This window comes from Babylonia areolata, chromosome 6, assembly GCF_041734735.1.
Source record: "Babylonia areolata isolate BAREFJ2019XMU chromosome 6, ASM4173473v1, whole genome shotgun sequence".
NCBI lineage: Eukaryota > Metazoa > Mollusca > Gastropoda > Neogastropoda > Buccinidae > Babylonia > Babylonia areolata.
Window position 1 is genome coordinate 13,741,257 of NC_134881.1, and position 15,000 is coordinate 13,756,256.

The 15,000-nt window shown below is 45.1% G+C and overlaps 1 protein-coding gene across 2 annotated transcripts in view; it reads left to right on the top strand.

The window, feature by feature from the left end:
- Positions 1 to 15,000, top strand: part of LOC143282762 (uncharacterized) — an 82,897-nt gene that overhangs the window by 51,236 nt on the left and 16,661 nt on the right. For both annotated transcript variants that reach the window (XM_076588516.1, XM_076588515.1), the window contains exon 2: positions 2,594 to 2,723. In XM_076588516.1, coding sequence (XP_076444631.1) covers positions 2,594 to 2,723 — 130 coding nt within the window. The remainder of the gene's footprint in view (positions 1 to 2,593; positions 2,724 to 15,000) is intronic.

The window sequence follows — 15,000 nt, forward strand, 5'->3', positions numbered from 1 at the left end:
TATTGTCGTTGTTGTTGGTGTTGTTGTTGTGTGTGTGGGTTTGGTGTTTTTGACCGCATTGGAAGAGTCATGAGGTTCACGTTATCACTGGCTTTATTATCTTTAAGTATTCCACTGGCTTTGTTATCTTTCAGTATTCTTACCTTGTTACAGCTCCAACTTGTCTGAACTGAGGATAATTTCGTTGATTTTTTAGATTAAAAAAAAATTTTTGTTATTGAATTTTTAGAATTTTATTTTTAGACACAGGTTATTCAAGCAAATGTCGGCCAGAAATAAACATTTAACTCACTCAGTACGGCCAGTCCTCTCTTCTCCTCTACACAGACCCCTCGGATGTCCAGTGGGTGTCTCAATGACCCAACCTTTAGCTTCCGTCGTCAGAATTGTGATATTCTTTGTCAACATTCACCTCTTCAGTATAAGAGCCTTCCGCTTGCAATATTTTGATGATGGTAATTGGGGTAAAACGCTGTTAACGTCGTCTCTTTCGCCGTTCGTATGGAGAGAGTTAATCAAGCCGTATATAGACGATCGGGCCACTTAAAACCGTTCCAGACTGCAAGTGTGGGCAGTGATTGAAATGATCTTATTACTTTATAAATTCTTCAAATTATACATGTTACGGCATTTCCAATCAGCTGTCTCTATAATTTGAAAGAGGGCTGATGTGGATCGAGGGAGAACGGGGGTATATGTGGAGTGATGGCCTGGAGGTAATGCGTCCGCCTAGGAAGCGAGAGAATCTGAGAGCGCTGGTTCGAATCACGGCTCAGCCGCCGATATATATTTTAACCCCCTCCACTAGACCTTGAATGGTGGTCTGGACGCTAGTCATTCGGATGAGACGATAAACTGAGGTCCCGTGTGCAGTACGCACTTAGCGCACGCAAAAGAACCCACGCGAAGTAGATCTTTCTACAGAATTTTGCCAGGAACAACCCTTTTGTTTCGATAAGAAAATTAAATGAAACTACACGCAGAAAAAAAAAAAAAAAAAAAAAAAGAAAGAAAAAAAAGAAAGGGAGTGGTGCTGTAGTGTAGCGACGCGCTCTCCCTGGGGAGAGCAGCCCGAATTTCACACAGAGAATTTTGTTGTGATAAAAAGAAATACAAATACAAATACCAGAACCAAAACGGTGACATAAACTGAGAAAGTAAGGAGGAGGAGGAGCTGAAACCACAAAATAGTGTCTAGTGTCTGGTGTTATATATATATATATATATATATATATATATATATATATATATATATATATAGAGAGAGAGAGAGAGCGTTCAATATTGGAAAACGGCTGAATAGTTTCTGAACATTTTATCGGATTGGTTGAACGTGTGTGTGTGTGTGTGTGTGTGTGTGTGTGTGTGTGTACATTAACAATGTAATCTGGTCCAAGGGAGCTTTCTCACGACTCGTTCTGAGCTGTTGTTCGTGATACTGGGATAAAAAGATTTCTTCCACGTAACACTTTCTTAATCTTCACGCAGCCATGCACTCCCCCTTATCCCAACTGCGTGATATACACAATGCCTGTACCTCAGTCTTTGTCTGCAGTTCAGGAGGTCTTTCTCTCTCTCTCTCTCTGTCTTTTTTTATAACCCCGTCACCCCTCTCTCTCCTCTCTTTATATGTCTGTTTTTCTCTCTCTCTATCTCTCTCTGTGTGTGTGTCTCTCCCTCTCTCCCTCTGTCTCTCTCTCTCTCCCTCTGTCTCTCTGTCTCTCTCTCTCTCTATGTCTCTCTCTCTCGCTTGCTATATTGTTACATGTGTCCCTGTCTGTCTGTCTGTTCTTCTCTCTGTGTCTCTGTTCTCTCTCCCTCCCTTTCTCTCTATCACCCACTCTCTTTCTTCCTATTTGTCTCCCATCTTCCCCCCCCCTCTCTTCCTCTGTCTGTTTGTCTGTCTATCTGTTCGATACGTTGTTGTTTTCACAAATCAGATATTTTTGACGACGTAGTCATTAATCCATTTATATCAGTAAGGTGTACGCCCACATCGTGAAACAAGACAAAGTTTCTACTATACTGCCACACCGCCACCGCCCCCTCCCCTTCACCCACCTCTCATTTCACATTGTGGACAAAGGCCGATGTACATTAAACTCTCTGAGTTCCTAGTTCTGAGTTCTCTCTTTGTCTATCTGTCTGTTTCTCTGTCTTTGCCTCAGTCTCTGTTTCTCTCCCCCTTCCTTTTTTTCTGCCTGTTCGTGAGGAAGGTGAGCATTTTGCGACGAACGATCATTTTATATCTGTTTTTATTTTGGTGTCAGACTGATGCAAACTAGGTCTATCGGTTTGATTCCGCTTGGCCGAAGTTCGCGGCAACTCGGTGATAAGACGTCTTGACTCCCCATGTGTTTGTTTTGCTCCGCTTGGCCGAAGTTCGCGGCAACTCTGTGATAAGACGTCTTGACTCCCCATGTGTTTGTTTTGCTCCGCTTGGCCGAAGTTCGCGGCAACTCGGTGATAAGACGTCTTGACTCCCCATGTGTTTGTTTTGCTCCGTTTGGCTAAAATTCGCGGCAACTCAGTGATAAGACGTCTCTGATTCCCCCTCATTACAATATTATGTGTGTGTTTGTCTGCCGTGCAGGTTCGTGGGTGTGACGACGATGGACCTGGAGTTCGAGCGGCTGGACATGAACCAGTGCCCCCTGGCTGAGGGTAACCCCGCTCCCAACTACTTCGCCAACACCGCCCGCTGCCGGCCTGTCACCACCATGGTGAGTCTTTGGGGGTGGGGATGATGAGGGTACAACACAGTGCAATGTAGTGCAGAACAATACAATACAATACAACATAATACAATACAATACAGTGCAATACAATACGATACAATACAATACAGTGCAATACGATACAATTACAACACAACACAATACAATACAATACAACACAGTGCATTGAAAATGTGGTCTGGACGCTAGTCATTCGGATGAGACGATAAACCGAGGTCCCGTGAGCAGCATACACTTTGCGCACGTAAAAAAAAACCACGGCAACAAAAGGGTTGTTCCTGGCGCAATTCTGTAGAAAAATGCACTTTGATAGAAAAAACAAATAGAACTGCACGCAGGGGAAAAAAAAAAAAAAAAGGGTGGCGCTGTCGTGTAGCGACGCGCTGTCCCTGGGGAGAGCAGCCCGAATTTCACACAGAGAAATCTGTTGTGAAAAAAGGAAATGCAAATATAAATACGATACACAACACAATACAATGCAGTGCAATACGATACAGTACAACACAATACAATACAATACAATACGATACAATACGATACAGTACAATACAATACAATACAATACAATACAGTACAGTGCAATACGATACAGTGCAATACGATACAGTACAATACGATACAGTACAATACAACACAATGCGATACAGTACAATGCAGCACAATACATTGCAACACAGTGCCACACAATGCAGTTCAATACAGTGCAGTACGATATAGTACAACACAATACAATGCAGTACAATACGATACAGTACAATGCAGCACAATACATTGCAACACAGTGCCACACAATGCAGTTCAATACAGTGCAGTACGATATAGTACAACACAATACAATGCAATACAATACGATACAGTACAATGCAGCACAATACATTGCAACACAGTGCCACACAATGCAGTTCAATACAGTGCAATACGATACAGTACAACACAACACAATACAATACATTACAATGCCATACAACTTTCTTGATCCGACTGGAAATAACGTGTGCTTACAAAGAAGGCTCATTACTCACACCCCACAGTCTTTCAGCATACAGTCGAATACGACACACGTAATTATGACCATGACAAAAAGTAAAACACATCAAGTTGAAAAATAAAAAGAAAGAAAAAAGAAAGCAAATTAAAGACAGCATTAAGATAAAAGAGACTTTCTTTTCAAACAGAAAAAAAAATTCCGATTTAGAAACGCTATGATAAATTTTCAGTTATAAATTCTGAAAAAGCAGTTCCTGTATTTATTTATTTATTATTTATTTATTAAGACATCTTGCTATACCGCGTACTTAAATTAAAACATGGTATTTTTGCGTGCGATAGAAGAGATGTGTTCTAATGATGATGATGATGATGATGGTTATGATGATGATGATTATGATTGTGGTGGTGATTGTGATGGTGGTGGTGGTGGTTGAACCAGGAGAAATGGAGGAAGAGGGTGTTAGCAGTGGAGGAACAAAGAGACTCTCGCGCTGTGCAGCGCATGGTTCCTTTGTTGTATTTACCTCGGTGACTTCACCTGATGAATTTTGCTCCTCACCTTGTCACACTCTGAATGCACACTATGACTTCACCTGATAAATCTTGCTCCTTACCTTGTCACACTCTGAATGCACACTATGACTTCACCTGATAAATCTTGCTCCTTACCTTTCCACACTCTGAATGCACACTATGACTTCACCTGATAAATCTTGCTCCTTGCCTTGTCGCACTCTGAATGCACACTATGACTTCACCTGATAAATCTTGCTCCTTACCTTGTCACACTCTGAATGCACACTATGACTTCACCTGATAAATCTTGCTACTTAGCTTGTCACACTCTGAATGCACACTATGACTTCACTTGATAAATCTTGCTCCTTACCTTGTCACACTCTGAATGCACACTATGACTTCACCTGATAAATCTTGCTACTTACCTTGTCACACTCTGAATGCACACTATGACTTCACCTGATAAATCTTGCTCCTTACCTTGTCACACTCTGAATGCACACTATGACTTCACCTGATAAATCTTGCTCCTTACCTTGTCACACTCTGAATGCACACTATGACTTCACCTGATAAATCTTGCTACTTACCTTGTCGCACTCTGAATGCACACTATGACTTCACCTGATAAATCTTGCTCCTTACCTTGTCACACTCTGAATGCACACTATGACTTCACCTGATAAATCTTGCTCCTTACCTTGTCACACTCTGAATGCACACTATGACTTCACCTGATAAATCTTGCTCCTTACCTTGTCACACTCTGAATGCACACTATGACTTCACCTGATAAATCTTGCTCCTTACCTTGTCACACTCTGAATGCACACTATGACTTCACCTGATAAATCTTGCTCCTTACCTTGTCGCACTCTGAATGCACACTATGACTTCACCTGATAAATCTTGCTACTTACCTTGTCACACTCTGAATGCACACTATGACTTCACCTGATAAATCTTGCTACTTACCTTGTCACACTCTGAATGCACACTATGACTTCACCTGATAAATCTTGCTCCTCACCTTGTCACACTCTGAATGCACACTATGACTTCACCTGATGAATATTTTGTCACGTAGAGCTTCATCCGATGAACCTAGCATTTTGTCACTGTTTTTCACTCTTTATGTCTTTCTTAGTTTGTCGGTCTGTATTGTATATATAAAAAAAAGCAGAAAAAAAGCAGAAAAAAAGCGAAATCAATAAATTTGCTATGACATCGTTCTCTGACCAGCATGATAAAATCATACTGTAGTGAGTCTGGAAATCTGAAGGAGAAACGAGAAATAAGATGATGGAACCAACCCTTCCCCCCCTCGTCCCCCCTCCAAAAAAAAAAGTAAAGACCGAGGCAAAGAAACTAAGAGAGAGAGAGAGAGAGAGAGAGAGAGAGAGGCAACAGACAAACAAACAGACGCACACACAGGGGGTTGACCTAGCGCTTGAATCCGCTTTCTTTTCATTCACTCACTGACTGATGGCGGCAGTGACGCCTTGCCCTTTGGGTTTATATCACAGTTGATGCTTTCCACTGGTTCTTTCCTGCCCGCTTTCCCCATTCCGCGTCACCTTCTTCTGCCTGGTAAGGGAGCTGCTGCTGACAGCTTTTGTCCCACTCTGTAATGACCAGGTCTGTAATGGGCATGGTTGCCTCTGTCCTACTCTATAATGACCAGGTCTCTGATCACCAGGTCTGTAATGACCAGGTCTGTAGTGGGTATGGTTGCCTCTGTCCTACTCTGTAATCACCAGGTCTGTAATGGGCATGGTTGCCTCTGTCCCACTCTGCAATGACCAGGTCTGTAATGACCAGGTCTGTAATGACCAGGTCTGTAGTGGGCAAGGTTGCCTCTGTCCCACTTTGTAATGACCATGTCTGTAATGACCAGGTCTGTAGTGGGCAAGGTTGCTTCTGCCCCACTCTGTAATGACCATGTCTGTAATGACCAGGTCTTTAGTGGGCAAGGTTGCCTCTGTCCCACTTTATAATGACCATGTCTGTAATGACCAGGTCTGTAGTGGGCAAGGTTGCCTCTGTCCCACTTTATAATGACCAGGTCTGTAATGACCAGGTCTGTAGTGGGCAAGGTTGCCTCTGTCTCACTCTGTAATGACCATGTCTGTAATGGGCAAGATTGCCTCTGTCCTACTCTATAATGACCAGGTCTCTGATCATCAGGTCTGTAATGACCAGGTCTGTAATGGGCAGGGTTGCCTCTGTTGCACTCTGTAATGACCATGTCTGTAATGGGCAAGATTGCCTCTGTTGCACTCTGTAATGACCAGGTCTGTAATGGGCAAGGTTGCCTCTGTCTCACTGTGTAATGACCAGGTCTGTAATAGGCAAGGGTGCCTCTGTTGCACTCTGTAATGACCAGGTCTGTAGTTTGCAAGGTTGCCTCTGTTCCACTTTGTAATGACCAGGTCTGTAATGGGCAAGGTTGCCTCTGTCCCACTCTGTAATGACCAGGTCTGTAGTGGGCAAGCTTTCCATTGTCCCAATGTGTTGCAACCAGATCTGTAATCAGCAAGGTTGCCTCCTACAACCAGATATGTAATGGGCAAGATTGCCTTTGATCCACTCTGTAATGACCAGATCTGTAATGGGCAAGGTTGCCTCTGACCCACTCTGTAATGACCAGATCTGTAATGGGCAAGGTTGCCTCTGATCCACTCTGTAATGACCAGATCTGTAATGGGCAAGGTTGCCTCTGATCCACTCTGTAATGACCAGATCTGTAATGGGCAAGGTTGCCTCTGTCCCACTCTGTAATGACCAGGTCTGTAGTGGGCAAGCTTTCCATTGTCCCAATGTGTTGCAACCAGATCTGTAGTCAGCAAGGTTGCCTCCTACAACCAGACATGTAATGGGCTAGACTGCCTTTGATCCACTCTGTAATGACCAGATATGTAATGGGCAAGGTTGCCTCTGACCCACTCTGTAATGACCAGATCTGTAATGGGCAAAGTCTGAAGTGGCGAGGTCTTGCCGTTCTACTCTTCGCCGCCCACGGTCCACGAGGAAAACGACCTTAGAATATTTTATGATTTTTTTTTTTTATGGTATTATTATAACTTGCGTCCTGGTCTCTTCTCGCTGTCAGATTATCGGTGTCCATGGTGATCATCGGGCTGGGTTTGTAATGGCGCAGGGAAGGTAAAAGAAAAGAAAACAAAAACAAAACAGAAGGCATTTTTATTGTTGTTGTTTAGGCAGTGTGTCCGTACGTGAATAAGCGTTTGTGAGTGGGCAGAGAAAGACGTTCACCACCCAGCTCCCAGAACTATTGTTTTTATTACAGTTCTTCCCTCCCTGTGTGTGTGTGTGTAACACACACACACACACACACACACACACACAGAAGAGAGCATGCACCGGTATTTTCAGTTTGTGCCAGCGGTTACTGTTTGAGACACCACTGACAAGTGATCGTGAGTTTACGTCACAAGTTGGGTCAAGGCTGTGTGTGTGGGCGGAAAGGGGAACGGCGTTGGTTGGTGGAGATGGGAGGGGCGGGAGTGGGGAGATGGGGGGAGGGGTGTGGGGGGGGGGGGGGAGATGTGTAGGGGGAGTGAAACGTGAATATCTTACTGGATTTCAGTGGTAAATCAACGAGTATAATGTACAGAATGGAGTGGTGAAAACTTATGCTGCGTATAACTGTTACCACATGTGCGCGCGCGCGCGCGCGCGCACACACACACACACACACATATGCACGCACGCATACATACATACGAACACACACACACACACATGCACGCACGCATACATGCGAACACATTCACACACACTCTCTATCTCTCTCACACACACACACACACACACACGAACACACACACACACACACTTCATTTAAAGGAACGTGCAAAAAGAAGAAGAAGAAAAAAGAGAACAACATTAACACACGATGGTGGTAAATACACACACACACACACACACACACACACAAACCGAAACAAATGCACCTCATTATTTTGCACTAAGACTTTAGTCTCATCCTCCTCTTGACCTCCTGGCCTTTTTCACTGACGTTAGTCTTGATGCTTGATATCAACCTTTTTACATTTCTTCTTCGTTTTTTCTTCAAGCGGTGTCTGTCACCACGGATGTAGCTGTTGGCCACTAGTTGTGGGAGCCTATGCTAAGTGGCGTCATGATTTCACTGCCCAGATCCTCATGGCTGTAGTTTCAGGGAGGTTTCGTTGGTGACAATGGGGTGGAATGGGGGATATAACAGCTCTGTACCTGCTCCTCGCGTCGTTGGGGGAGGGAGGGAGAGAGAGAGAGTGAGTGAGTGAGTGAGTGGGGAGCTGATATGGGGATACTATTATTTTACAAGTGTGATGGAGTCTCCCGTCAGACCGACGGATGAATAGGCCAGGCAGGCTTATCTGTCGGTGTGTGTCCTCACATGGGAGAAGAGGCCGATTCTGGATGCGCAGCACTTCCCGCAGGTGTTGCAAAGGAAAACCGGCTCCAGAAGTTGAGCCCTGCTTCCTTCGCTCACGCTTCTCCTCAGTGTACTACAGCCACAAACGATCTTTGCTTCAGAGTTGGAGATGGTTTTTTTTTTCTTTCTGTTGCTGTTTTTTTTCTTCTTCTTCTTCTGTTTTTGGGTACCAAGCTAAGTGATATGGGAAGAGCGGGAAGTAGGGGGGATGGAGGGAGGGGAGAGGAGGGAATGAAGAAGTCTTTCAGCACACAGTGATCTTAGTGCCAGTGACCCCCACACCCCTCACCCACCTCCTGCACCTCCCCCCCCCCCCCACACACACACCCTCATTTCTGGCCTGAATTCTCTGCGTCGATCGTGTGACTTGGCTATAAATGTCGAAGGGGCAAGGAACAAACACCCACAAACACCCACTCACCCCCCCCCCCCCGACCCCCCCCCCATACACACGTACTCGTGCAAACACGCAGATTGACACACACACACACACACGTGCTCGTGCAAACACACAGACTGACACACACACACACCCACACACATACACACACGTACGTACGCACGCACGCACGCATGCAAACACACACACGCGCACGCACACATACACACCCACACACACACACGTGCTCGTGCAAACACACAGACTGGACACACACACATACACACACGTACACATGCAAACACACACACACATACACACACACACACACACCGCCCCCCCCCCCCCCACCCCCCCACTCCGACTGCTCACATTGTTAAACTGTTATGTGAGTGAGTGTGTACGCGTGTATACGTGTGTCCCTTCACCAAACCTTCTCTCCTCTCTCACACTGAAGTTTGGAAATCGCTGAAACACAACTCCCCACTTGACATTTTGTAATTTAAAGGATCACGCGGGAGGAGGAGGAGGAGGAGGAGAAGAAGAAGAAGAAGAAGAAGAAGAAGAAGAAACAGCATAAATGGAAGATTTGAAGAAGAAAAGAAGAGAAAGAAAAGAAAGTGACTCATTATTTTGCGTGTGCTGAGACTTTTCTCTTTTCTTCCAACGATCCCCCCTGGCCTTTTTCCGCTGACGTTATTCTTGATGCTTGCACTGATACTTTTTTTTTATTTTTTTTTTTTTAATTATTCCCCCCGCACACTCCCCCCTCCCTCTCCCCGCACCCCCCTCGCTTTTGTGCCCGTGTGCACCACTGGTGAGGCTGTTGCTAATAGTCTCTGTGAGCTTTGCTAGTGACTCCTGTTAGCGTCCTGTTGATTTCACTTCTCTAGTCTTCGAAGATGGAGGATTTCGTTTGACGTAACGGCATGGATGACGCACCAGCTTGCGCACGCGCGTGTCTATGTGTGTGTGTGTGTGTGTGTGTGTGTGTGTGTGTTCAATGTCGGGAACAAAACAAAACAAGGTTAAGGCCGGTAGGGGTGACACGTCAAGAGATTAGATCTGTATATTTTTCCACACCGTAGCATAGCAGTGTAAAAATTAAATAAACGGAAGCGCAGGCAGAAACAGACAAGTACGCTTGCAAATAGACAGACTCACTCAGATACACACAAAGACACATTCAGGTATCCCACTCCCCCCCCTCCCCCCTCTTCCCCACACACACATACACCATACACAAGTGCACACATTGTTTCTCGTTGACTGGCGCAATAGCCGAGTGGTTAAAGCGTTGGACTGTCAATCTGAGGGTCCCGGGTTCGAATCACGGTGACGGCGCCTGGTGGGTAAAGGGTGGAGATTTTTACGATCTCCCAGGTCAACATATGTGCAGACCTGCTAGTGCCTGAACCCCCTTCGTGTGTATATGCAAGCAGAAGATCAAATACGCACGTTAAAGATCCTGTAATCCATGTCAGCGTTCGGTGGGTTATGGAAACAAGAACATACCCAGCATGCACACCCCCGAAAACGGAGTATGGCTGCCTACATGGCGGGGTAAAAACGGTCATACACGTAAAAAGCCCACTCGTGTGCATACAAGTGAACGCAGAAGAAGAAGAAGAAGTTTCTCGTTTTGTTCTCGCTGTGACGTGTGTGTGTGTGTGTGTGTGTGTTATGCTCTCTTTCTGCCCTCTGTCAAACCCGTTGTGAACTTTGAACATCCCCGTAACATCTCACTACTTGGCATTTGAAAAACCAAAAAACAAACAAACAAAAAAACAAACAAAAACAAACAAAAAAGCACAACCTTATTGTCAGTTGAAAAAGTACAGAATGGAATGTGACTCGTCATTCAGTGCTAAGACTTAATTTGATTTTTTTTTCGTTGACCTCCTGCTCTTATTTTTTTTTTTGCTGACGTCATTCTTGATGCTGGCTTTGATGCCCATATTTTAGAAACTGTTTTTTCTGCCCATGTCCTCATGAGTTTGATACCAACACTCCCTGGTAGCTTTTGTCGTGTCTTTTATCGGCGTCATGATTTTTCACCCCTCGTTTTTCTCATGGCTGCTGTTGCTGGAGGATTTCATTTGTTACATACACCATTGGGTAGAGAAACAGAAAGGCGGATAGTGGTGTAGTATACCCATCGTTTTAGAGACGTTTGGGAGTATTGTGTGCTGTTATTTACAGAGAGATGACCGGTGGCGAAAGTTGCCCATGGTAAGGGTTTTGCCGTCGGGTTCTGTTTTTATGATCGTCATGGATTTGAATAATTGTGTGTGTGTGTGTGTGTGTGTGTGCGTGCATGTGTTTGTGTGTGCGTGCGTGGGTGTGTGTGTGTGTGTGTGTTTGTGTGTGTGTGTGTGTGTTTCGAATAAGAGTGACCTTCCCTACCCTACTGCCTGGAAATCATCATCATGATGCGCTTGAATTAACATTTGAATAGAAAGAAGATTCAGCCGATTACAAAGCCCCAAAGCGTCGGAGCAAACAGAACACCAAAATAGAACTTATGACGTAATTTTGTTGACAGACTCACAAGAAAACGTGTCAAGGGCTGGCACGTCACTGATCAAGATACAATGTATGGGAATGTAGCCTCTGGCAAAGAACAAACGGAGCAGAGAGGGCATTTCACGAACAGTGTTAGTCAGACAAAAGATGTTTCTCTTCAGGCCGTCATTTTTCACGAAGAAGTGCCTCAAACTTGTTTGGTGTGTCGCTGGATGCAGTCTCTGTGTGATTATTACTCTTTGATATTAACACAGGGCCGTTACATGAACCAGTTATCCTGTTACGACACTGTATTGCGTGTTGGGAACAAAACGGATCGATGCAAACAGGCCTTGTCAAAAGCGTGCACCAGATATGTCTCAACGGCTTATAGTCCGTCTCGATTATTTTACCGACACAGGCAATAACGATAATACTCGCTGGCTACTTCTATGGTCTCTTTGGCCACTTTTGTAACATCATCGGCTGCTTGATGGATTGATTGATTGATATGGACACTTATATATAGCGCCTATCCTCGGTCGGAGACCAAGCTGAAAGCGCTTTACAAACACGGGGTCATTTACACAACAGGCTGCCTACCTGGGTAGAGCCGACTGACGGCTGCCATTGGGCGCTCATCATTCGTTTCCTGTGTCATTCAGTCAGAGTTCAGGCACGCACACATACACAGACAAACATGTAACATTATACGCGTATGACAGTAGTAGTTGTTGTTGTTTTTTCATTTACCCCGCCATGTAGGCAGCCATACTCCGTTTTCGGGGGTGTGCATGCTGGGTATATTCTTGTTTCCATAACCCACCGAACGCTGACATGGATTACAGGATCTTTAACGTGACGTATCTGCTCTTCTGCGTGCGTATACACACGAAGGGGGTTCAGGCACTAGCAGGTCTGCACATATGTTGACTTGGGAGATCGGAAAAATCTCCACCGTTTACCCACCAGGCATCACCGAGATTCAAACCCGGGACCCTCAGACTGAGAGTCCAACGCTTTAACCATTCGGCTGTTGCGCTTGCATAGTATCTTCGGCTGTCCTTGATTCTCATAATACATTACTGCCTTGGCGCTGCAGCTACTTACAGCAATTCGGCACACCCCTTTACATTTGTAACCACCCAGTTGAAGAAAACAAGCAAACAAATATATGTTTAAAAAAACGAAACATCAATAACGAACGCAAACAAATAACATATGATGAAGAAAAAACCCGTGGAAGGAAAAAAAAAGGTCTGAAGCAGAAAACGAGAACAAGAAACAGCATTAACACAGGATGGAGAGAGAGGGAAAAAAAGAAAAAAAAGAAAAGAAACGAATGGAGCTCATTATTGTGCGCTGACTTTCGTCTTTTCCTCCAGTGACCTCTTGCCCTTTAGACCCACGTTATCCTTGATGCTTGCATTGACACCTTTTTATTTTTATATTATTTTTTTTATATCCCTTTTCTCCCCGCCCCCCATCTCCACTCCCGCCCCTCATCCGTGTCACCAGTCACCACTGGTGAGGTTATTGCCTACTAGCTCAGGGAGCTAGGCTAGTGGCCCATAGCGGCGTCATGATTTCACGTCTCGGATCACCAAGACTGCTGTTTCGGGAGGATTTCGTTCGTGATAACGGCATGGGGATGTAACAGCCCTACGCGTCGCGTCGTGTCGTGTCGTGTCGCTCAGAAGAGAGAGAGAGGCAGAGAGAGGGAGTGTGAGAGGGAGGGAGAGAGAGGGAGGGAGAGAGAACGAGTGGTAGAGAGATAGAGACAGAGGGGGAGATAGAGGGGGTGGAGGGGTAGAGAGAAAGACAGAGAGAGGGGGAGAGAGAGAGAGAGAGACAAAGAGACAGAGAGAGAGAGTGGTAGAGAGACAGAGGGAGAGAGAGAGGGGGGAGGGAGGAGAGAGAGAGAGAGGGAGAGAGAGAGAGAGAGAGAGAGAGGGGGGAAGTAGAGAGAGAGAGAGAGCTGTGCAGTTCGCATGGTTTAGCGTTGGAGACTGTTTTGTTTTTTTCTGTTTGGGGAACCAGGTGAAATGAGGTTAGTGGTGGGGGGGGGGGGGGGGGAGGGGGGGGGGGGGCTCTGTCAGAACAGCGGTGCCTGCTGAAGTAAGCCGAAAAGTCAGCACGAACATACGACGCACAGACACTGGCGAGATTCGTGTTAAGTTTTTTTGTTTTTTTTCATAATTGTTTTTAATCTTTTTTTTTTTTTTTTTTTTTTTTAGTTCCTTTTCTTGTTTCTCTCTCGCCTCCCACATTTGTCTGTCTGTGTGCCTGCCTGTCTCTCCCTCTTGCATGTAAAAGGTTGCTTGTACACTCGTAGCTTAGCCTTTTACTCGCAGTAAATCAATCGAATTCGAAACATTCGAACACCGAGTTATCTCTCAATCTCTCGCATTTCCCTTCCTCTATCTCTCAATCTCTCTTTCTCCCTCTCTGTCTGTCTGCCTGCCTCTCTTTCGCCCTCTGTCTTCTTCTCCTTCTCTCTTCCAGTTATGCTTCCAGTTATTTTTTCATTGTCCCCCACCCCATCCATATCAAGTTCGATCTGTGTTTGAGCCACTCGTATCTCGTCCTGGGCTTACCCTGCCCATCGCTCCCAACCTCTTTTGTTTCTCTCATCATCATTGTCATCGTCATCCTCGTGAACTGTTCATAGCCACCTTAACCTTCGCTGAACATCGTGGGTGAAAAATTGCCCACACTTTCCTTGATGAAATCTTCATTAAATTCGGTCAGTTTTTGCAACTGTTTAAGGAGTGAATAAACAATGAAATCGTTGTGAAAAGTTGAGGTGTACATGAACGCATGCCCGCATTTTTTTTTAAATTAAAAAAAAAAAAAAATTATTTATTGATTTATTCATTTATGTAAGCTTATATATTATTTATTCACCTTTTTTTTCTCAAGGCCTGACTAAGCGCGTTGGGTTACGCTGCTGGTCAGGCATCTGCTTGGCAGGTGTGGTGTAGCGTATATGGATTTGTCCGAACGCAGTGACGCCTCCTTGAGCTACTGAAAGTGAAACTGAAACTGCATGCCCGATCGCCACTCACTACCCTTCACCACCCGTCCCTCCCCCCTCCCCCCCCCCCACACACACACGTGCACACACGCACACGACTGTGTCAAGAGGTGTATATTTCTTTGTGGAGAAATATTGTATTGTATTTCTCTTTTCATCACAACAGATTTCTCTGTGTGAAATTGGGGCTGCTCTCCCCAGGGAGAGCGCGTCGCTACACTACAGCACCACCTTTTTTGTTGTTGTTGTTGTTATTTTTTCCTGCGTGCAGTTTTATTTGTTTTTCCTATAGAAGCGGATTTTTCTACAGAATTTTGCCAGGAACAACCTTTTTGTTGCCGTGGGTTCTTTCACGTGCATATGCACACGG